Consider the following 9117-nt stretch of genomic DNA (forward strand, 5'->3'; position numbering starts at 1 on the left):
GGCCCAATGGGCTTGTCACATGCATTGGTTGTAGCACATGGGTTGCAGGGGAGCCTGCAGACAGAAGACCACGAGGGCCAGTTAGGGGGAAATGAGCTGAAGAGATAGGAAAATACTAAATGCACTTTGTATAAGAATATAGCACTTCCTTAGACTGCTTCCAACCAAGAGCTTGAAATTATCGATTTGTTTCCATCAAGATGACTTTTCATTCCCACCGCAACCTCATGCACCCCCAAGGGAAATAGTACTAGCTTTCCACTCACTTGCAGTCCTCGCTCTCCAGCAGGCCCCGGTACGTGTTGATCTCACACTCCAGCCGGGCCTTGACGTCCAACAGCACCTGGTACTCCTGGTTCTGCCGCTCCAGGTCACACCTGATCTCAGCCAGCTGGGACTCCACGTTGGTGATCATGCACTGCACCTGGCCCAGCTGGGAGCTGTAGCGGGCCTCGGTCTCCGTCAGCGTGTTCTCCAGGGAGTCCCTCTGTGCAGGGAAGATAAAGAATGTCACAGAGCCGCTCCTCAGGGAGCTTCTCCATGGGGTTCCAGAGAAGTCCCAGGCTTCACGAGGTCAGGAGAGTGTGGACAGTACCCTGAACAACACCCACCAGGTTGTGCTGGGCCTGCAGCTCAATCTCCAGGGCGTTGACCGTGCGTCTCAGCTCGATGATCTCCGCCTGGTAGGACTGCAGCTGCTCCGAGCTGGACATCACTTGCTTGTTCAGCTCCTCGGTCTGAAACAGCACAGGGGAGAAGACAGGGTCAGACCCTGCCTCAAGGGCCCCGAGGGGCCAAGTGTCCCGAGTGGCCATGTGCTGAGATGCCCACCTGGGTGGTGAACCATTCCTCCACGTCCCTGCGGTTGGTCTCCACCAGGGCCTCATACTGACTCCTGGTCTCGTTGAGCACACGGTTCAGGTCCACAGTGGGGGCTGCGTCCACCTCCACGTTGAGGCGGTCTCCAATCTGGCAGCGCAGGGTGTTGACTTCCTGAGGGAGGAAGGGGAAGATGGAAAGTATCACAGAGGGTTCTGATGCTCTCTTCTAAGAGAGCACAGGTCAGCTTGTGATCATTAAGCTTTCAGCAGCTCTGTTCCATCAGATCTTCTCATAACTGGGTTCTATAATCAGTGACTAACCTGTGTATTCCGCTTTGCAAAGTGCTTTCACACCCATGACCGCTTTCTGCCCCTGTATTTGGGGTGCTACCTCTCATTTAGAGCAGCGATTCAGCCTCCAAGCTGAGCTGTGATAGACTACAGTGTAAACTGTGGGCCCCAAGCACCCAGTTCAGTGTTTTTGCTCATACACCACAGAGCTTCTTAGGTTTGATTCTTAACCATGGCTAATAAAAGGGTTAAAGTCTGGCTGAAGAGGAAATAAAGAGTGCTTACTTCAAAATCTGCCATCTGGAACGGAATAGATCTAACTGGTGATTTGTCAATTCTATCAACCTAGATTTTGCTGAAGGAAGTATCTGTTCATTTCCCTGCTACTCTCTTCACAGAGCCAGTATAGCTTGCTACTTGGACTTAGGTAGATATCAGGCTTGAATTGAGGGCCATCTCTACCACTTACTATATGGCTTCTAGAAGCTTCTAGAAACCTTAAGTTCTCATCTGTAAAATGAGAACTACCTCTGGAGTTCTAAAGCAGTTAGCACAACATTTGGCACACAATAAGCTCTTGATTAATATTAACTATCACCTTTTACACTGTTCTGGTATTTAAGGTTTGCACAAAATGTCCATCTTCTTTATGAACTGACCAAGCAGTGACAGTGAGCATTTTGCTCAACATTTCCTCCAGGCCACATGGAATAGCAGAGAAAGCTCTGGAGGAGAAGGAGGAGAGTTGGTTTTGTTTCCAGCTGAGCCCTCTCTGCTGGGTGGCTGTCCTGGCCTCTCCAGTTGCTAAATGGGGAATCAGGATACAAGATCTCCGCAGCCCGTGTGCTCTGACCTGGGAGTGGAAGAGGCTGTGGGCACTGCCTGGTTGCTGGCCTTTCCTCGCTCCTGGGCTTGCCAACTTCCTTTACTCTCATTCCTGCCTCTGGCAGAAACCTCCTAATCTCATACCACAGGTTTTAGATTGCTCATTCTCTACAAATCCCTTTTTGTTCAGAGGACAGATCCCTCGGCTAGTTGAAACTCTCCCACACCCCGTGGCAGTTGGAAACAGGCCTTGGCGAGTTCGAGCCTGTTGCTCTTTGGGGAACTTCACCTGCTCGTGGTTCTGCTTGAGGCACAGAAGCTCCTCCTTCAGGGACTCCACCTGGGCCTCCAGGTCGGCCTTGCACAGGGTCAGCTCGTCCAGGATCCGGCGCAGGCCATTGATGTCCGACTCCACCAGCTGCCGCAAGCCCAGCTCCGTCTCATACCTATGGTACAGGGGCATCAGGGACCACCAGGCAGGAGCAGGCCTGGCCCTGACTCTGGTGTGGTTTGGTTTGTCACACAACAGGAAATTAGGGCTTGTGATTTCTACAGCCTTCTCTTTCATTTAGATTTTTAACACCGAGCAGTAGTTCCTAGAGGAAAATGCACTGGTAATTATTTTTTGATAAATAGGGAGCCAGTAGATTTAGGGAACAAAAGTCCATAAACTGAGAGATTTCCAATTAATACACTTCTCACATTCACCTGATTGCATTCTGTGCATAGTAAAGCATGGGGGAGGCATGACATCTACGCTAGATTGGGGGATGTCACCTTACAGAGAAGCAGGAGAGGGGGTCTGAATCTGGAGGAGAGATCTCTGAGCTCTGCTGAGCAGTGGCTCTGTGGATCCTGGGGAAAACATCTAGGGAAAAGCTTTGCCGATGTTTGTCAGTGTTGAGGACAGGCTAAAGGGAAAGAGAGAAGAGAGAGGACACCCCGCTTGCCCACTCACTTGGTCCTGAAGTCATCTGAGGCCAGCTTGGCATTGTCAATCTGCACCACCAGCCTGGCATTCTCTGCCTTGCTGCACAAGATCTAGAAGACCCAAAACAATCTAGAATAAGCTTGGTTATTTTTAACCAACAGCAATTCCTACTAATTCACTTACCTGGAAGGAACAGAACGAGAAATCACAGTGGATCTTATATAAGATTATTAAAAGCTGTCCATGTGCCATAGATGCTCAATAAATATTTGAAAAAATCAAATTTGGAAAAAGAATACTGAAATGTGTGAGCAAAAGCATCAGTAGATAAGTAATCTTTTCCTTTCCTAATAAACAATACTAAGAGGCTGATAATAGTAACTAATATTTATTTTTAAAAACCTGCCATAGCTCCGCACTGAGCATAGAGCCAGCTTAAGATTCTCTCTCTCCCACTCCCTCTGCTTCCCTCCACCCTGGCTCGCATGTGCTCACTCTCTCTCCCTAAAAACAAAACCAAACTACCATAAATCTGGTATAGTTCTAGGAGCTGAAGATACAAAAACGAGTAAACGCTAGATCCTACCCTCAAGAAACTTCCAGTCCATTGGGGAAGATAAATATGTAACTAGCTTTTGGAGGGGCTAGGTCAGGGAAGCAGCCATACCTTCCCCGCCATCCTGGATGGCTTGGCATCACTTCCTCCTAGCTGGTTTCTACTGTCCCTGATTTCAGCCAACCATTTTATGCCCTTGCTAGACACTGAACACCAGGAGAAGTCCAGAGGCATCCAGGTCAGGAAAATAATCAGGATAATTAGGTACCCAGAAGAAGAAGCAACAAGAAGTCAGAGTAGTCAAAAGTCCAGATGAAGGAGAGAGAAAACAGTCCAATTTTCACAAAAGGTTCTGCATCCTCAACTTCCTTCTTGGGCTCAGGCCTTTTCTCTTACCTCAGGGTAATAAATCCGGAGCTTGGCAATGCATGGAAGCATTTGGAGGCGGCTTTTAATTACAGCTTATTTATGCAAAGTGCTACTACCTCCACATTAGACCAGCACTATGCAAATCTTCAGGCCTAACAGTCCTGAGCCTCACATAAAATGGGCACTCAAGAAAAAAACCGGAAAAGCCAGACTTTAGCTGAGAATTCGTACTGTCTTAATCAGATCTCAGATTCCCTCTCTACAACTTCCTGCTGGAGGCAGCGTGGTGGCCACCCCCTCACCTTCTGCTGGAGCTCCTCGATGGTCCGGAAGTAGGACTGGTAGCTGGGACACACGAAGGGCACCTGCTGCTGGCACCACTCCCGGATGCGGCTCTCCAGCTCTGCGTTCTCGCGCTCCAGCTGGCGCACCTTCTCCAGGTAGCTGGCCAGGCGGTCGTTCAGGAACTGCATGGTCTCCTTCTCGCTGCCATTGAAGGAGCCCTCGCAGAACCAGCCACAGTTGCCCACGTTGGCGGGGATGTTGCAGGCCCCGGGCAGGGTGCAGGTGTGACAGCTGGCGGGCACGCAGGGCCGGGAGGAGCAGGTGGAGCGGCAGCTCAGGTTGGGCAGGGAGCAGTTGTAAATCATGGTGCTGGAGGGAGCAAGGCACCCGGCTGAACACAGAGTCTAAGTTCTCTAAGCCACAGAGCTGTGGGTCTCCTTCCCCTGGGGAGCATTTATACCCCCTCCACAGAGGGTGTGGACATGGAAGGCAGCCCTTTTTTTCTTACTCATTTGGTGATTGTCAAAAGCCCTTCCCCCTTGATTTGTTATGTTTCCCCAGGAGAGTCCCTCACCTCATAAAAGACTTTACTCGGGCTTCTCGCTAAGTCAGGACTCCTCTTCCATGCTGTGCATCAATGAAGTAAGAGCTTCGTGGAAGGTCTTCAAAGAGCTGGACTCATGAACGCCCTGGCCTTCATTAGTGGGGCGTGGCAGGTCCAGGGACACTGTTGCTGCTTTGCCTCCTGGCTTGATGGCCCTGACTCCTTGGCAATCCCTGGCTCTTCTAGCTAAGATGGGAAAGCACAGCTCTTGCCTATGTATCTTTTGCTAGGTCAAATTGCCAAATGCCAAATTCATGGTTCTCAGAAAGAGGAATAAATCCCTTCCAGAATAGTTAAAACAGCTTGGTTCCCAGTGGCCCTGTTTTTTGTTGTGGCTGACATCATATCCATGATAATGTAAATCAACCAAATAAGAGATATGCACCAGGATAACAGTATGTACAGGGAAATTGTATGACATGGAAGGTAGGACTAGGGCTGTGGTCAGAAGGAGCTCACCCTTGTTGAGCCCCTGCACAGGCTCCTCCTTGTACTTGACACTTCTTACTTTCTCACTCACACCTCACCATGACCCTTCAAGGTACTATTTTACCAATGGGTAAATGGAGGTATAGAAAGTAGGGAGTGATATATTGTGAAGCCAGGATTCCAAAATATATCTCTTCTTTCCATCACCCCATGCTGCTTAAATACAAACGAACCATCTCCTTCCCTAACTTCTTCAGACAGATCATACCTTCCTCCTCTGTGAGCTCTCATCTCACCTTGAGCATGGCAATGCCCAGCTTCTGTGCTCATCTATCTCTGTATCTGAGTTCCCTGAAGGCAGGAACAGGGTCTAATTCTCTGAATCCTCAGCTCTAAGTGCATGGTGCTCAGTAGACACACAATGGTGTGTGTGGAGTGGATGAAGGAAGGAACATGGGATAATAATCTAAGGCAGGAGATGGTAAGTGATAAGTGTAAGGTTGAGGTAATGGGACAAGAGGACACTGCCAGGACGGGAAGTTCACAGGTATAGATATGTGCTGGGGTGCAAGGCTTCTGAGACACAGAAGAGGAACATGGGCCCTGCAGGTGAAAGAATGGTGTGCACACACAGTGAGCAGGAGAGTCCAAGTTCTGGTCAGTGAGGATGGTGGTTAGGAGGGGAGAGGGATTAAGGGAGGTGGTAGAAAAGAAAGCGGTATGGGGAGTCAAGGTCATATGGCAAAAGTTCTCTATGGCAAACCTAAGGAGCTTAGACTTTCCTGGAGGGAGATTTAGGAAATGTTTAGCAAATATTTATCTGTTTTAGCAAAATGAAGGTAAGGCTAGAGACAGAGGGACCAGCAAGGAGGTGATCACAGTAGTCCAGGCCAGCAGTGAGGAGGGACCAAGTTTAGTTGTCTGCAGAGGAAGTATAAGAGAAGAGATGGTGTAAGAACCATTTTCAAAGAAGCAATTTTTTTGTTTTTGTTTTCCTACTGAACATTTATTTTTTATTTTTTTATTAAGTTCAATTAGCCAACTTATAGGACATCAATATTTTTTGGTGTAGTGTTCAGTGATTCATTAGTTGCATATAACACCCAGTGCTCATCACATCACGTCGAAGAAGCAATTTTTTAGAAAACCAGCAATCATTTAGAAAGGGGAGATGTGGGAGAGAATCAAGAACAAAACCAGAATTTGGCAAGCAAAATATTTAGGAGAAAAACTTTACCATTCACAGAAACACAGACTATTTTGCTCACCAAGGATGAACTAGACCATTTCCTTTAACAGACATTTAACTGAGCCCTTCCCATGTGCCAGGAAAAGAGCCATGCACTAGAGATGCAGTGGTGAGTAAGAGAGGCAAACCTACAACCTAGTGAAGAATGCACACCAACCAGGTGCAGGATACATCTGTGATGGAGAAAGCCCCAGCTGCTATAGGAACATGCACCAGGGGACCTAACCAGACTGAGTGGGGGTCTAGCAAGGCTTTCTGGAGGAAGTACACATTGCATTCAGGCATGCTTCCCATTTTTCACACAAAAGCTTATATAGGAAATGATAATACTTTATGGCTTATTGGGGCGAAGTGACTGGGCTGCCTTGGCCAACCACTCCAAGGACTCAGAGCATCAGTACTGTGGACCCCTCTAAACCATTCACCTCAGTAAGGTTGGAAAGTTCAGCAATAGAGGAACCAAGAGAAGTTCAGTAAGCACTGTGTAAGCCAGGGAGTGACAGATGAGGTGGAGGAAAAGCAAACTTTCCATCATCTCATGCTGCCTAGATATAAATGACCTAGCTCTTTCCCTAACTTTCTGACAGATCATTTCTTCCTCCTCTGTGAGCTCTCATCTCACCTTGAACATGGCATTGTCATGACTTACATGCTTCTCTCTCTCTCTCTCTTTCTACTTGAGTTCCCTGAAGGCATGGAAGGACTTTTACATGAAGGACTTTGTACACCTCCTTGAGGAGCTTAGGCTTTATATGAAGGTCAATGGGGAGCCATTGAAGGTTCTAAGGAGACAGGAGTGATCTAGTTTCATTCCTGATCAGCTACATTTGAAGGAATCTATACAGGAAAGTGTTCATCAGGTCCTTGGAGTAGCAAGCCTAGAAGTCTTGACAGCAATAATAAGGAAAGGTATGAACCTAATGCAGATGTGAGAATTGGAGAAATGAGTCAAGGGAGAATGTACATGGAGAAGAGCAACAAGGCCTAAGGACCAAACTTTGGGGAATTCCCCCAACCAGAGAGTAGAGAAGGAAAAAGATTCAGAGAAATGGAGAAATGGGGAGAGAAAATAAAGAGAGCCAGCTCATGGCATCAGAGAAGGCCAGGGAGGAAAGCTTCAAAGGGGAGGTAAAGGTCAAAAGTGTCAAGTGTGGCAAAGGGACCCTGTAAGATCAGAACCATGGAGAGGCTCTTAGATACATTGACCAACAAGTTGCCAGGACATTTCCAGGGTCACATAGATGTGTTTACTATATACAGTACCTGTACTCTTCAAGTAACTCCCACACTGAACTTTAAGCCATCAAGACTTTGAACACCCAGAATTGAGATTCCATTGTTTAAAGAAGTCCTGCCATAATCAGTTTGTACACCTGATGCAAAGCCTGTGAGCTTTGGTCTTACCAATAGACTTTCTACAATAATTAGAGTGTGCTTTAAGTAGTTTAAAGATGTCAAGCTTGTTTTGATTTGATGATTCATAATAGTTCGTGATTTAGGAACATCTACCCAAGACGCATAAGCAATCAGAAATACCCAAGAAGCATTAGCAAATCAGGAATCAAATTCTGCTTTGTTGCAAGGCATAAGATAAGATTTATCTGATATCCTAAAGAGAAACTATGAGGAAAGAATTCAGTTGTGTGCCTAGATGCATTGTCTGGGGAGGGAGGGGCTCCTTACCGTTACTCTAGCAGAGAACAGAGCAGAACTCAGAGAAGTTCACAGCAAGAGTCCAAGACTCAGCTGTAGCTGCAGATCCAAAACCAGACTGCCATGCATTCAACTCTTTCTTTCCCCCCTTCCACTTCCTAATGTAGATCCCAAATGCCAAAATTATCAGAGAAAGGGAAAATCTTGGAACAAGAGTGATATCAGGAATCTTTTTTTTTAATGTTTTATTTATTTATTCATGAGAGTCACAGAGAAAGAGAGAGAGGCAGAGGGAGAAGCAGGCTCCCCACCTAGCAGGGAGCCCGATGCGGGGCTCGATCCCACGACCCTGGGTTCATGACCTGAGCCAAAGGCAGATGCTTAACCATCTGAGCCACCCAGGGACCCCTGATATCAGGAATCTTAATGATCATCTTATCCAAGCCTCTCATTCTATAAATGAGGAAACTGAGGCTCAGAATGAAGAAATGGCTTACTTAGGATCATATAATTAGAAGCCATATCTGCTTATACCCACTGCATTCCCAGTTCCCATCACCATAGTGCAGAAATACTGAACAATTTCACAACCAATATCATCTGTCAACTACCTAGGGGCAAAAATCAGAGACAATAAGAAAAAGGAAAAAAAGATAGAAAAAAACTCACTTGTTACCCATAAAACCCACTTGTTACCCACAGATATGTCATGTTGAAGAAGAATAAAGGGTGAATATGGAAATGTTAGAATTCAGTGATACTAAGGTTCCTTATTGCCATCCTGATTTCAATCATTATTTTTTTTCAATCACTATTTCTAAACTGATGATATAATTATGTTCCAATAGTTTGGAACAGCTTAAATACAATTATATCCCATCAGTTGGAGTCACTTAGAACACAAACAATAGTGATACTCAGGAACAGTGTATTTACCCAAAATAAAGTACACATAGTCATAACAAAATTAAAAATTACATGACTTTAACAATGAGGACAATTGAGAGATTAAAAAAATCACACTATAACAATGACACTGGATGCTTTTTTTTAAGATTTTATTTATTTATTTATTTATTTATTTATTTATTTATTTATTTATTT

General features: G+C 46.1%; 1 protein-coding gene across 1 annotated transcript; it reads right to left on the reverse strand.

The window, feature by feature from the left end:
* Positions 1–118: 118 nt before the first annotated feature.
* Positions 119–4795, reverse strand: LOC118024881 (keratin, type I cuticular Ha3-I). Its single transcript, XM_035027087.1, has 6 exons — positions 4096–4795; positions 2896–2978; positions 2227–2383; positions 832–993; positions 612–737; positions 119–487 (listed from the first exon to the last, which is right to left on the reverse strand). The coding sequence occupies exons 1-6, from the start codon at positions 4441–4443 to the stop codon at positions 263–265; spliced, it is 1101 nt and encodes a 366-aa protein (XP_034882978.1). The 5' UTR covers positions 4444–4795; the 3' UTR covers positions 119–262.
* Between the last annotated feature and the right edge of the window lie 4322 nt (positions 4796–9117).

Source organism: Mirounga leonina, unplaced genomic scaffold (assembly GCF_011800145.1).
Source record: "Mirounga leonina isolate KUSES-001 unplaced genomic scaffold, KU_Mleo_1.0 Mir_200, whole genome shotgun sequence".
NCBI lineage: Eukaryota > Metazoa > Chordata > Mammalia > Carnivora > Phocidae > Mirounga > Mirounga leonina.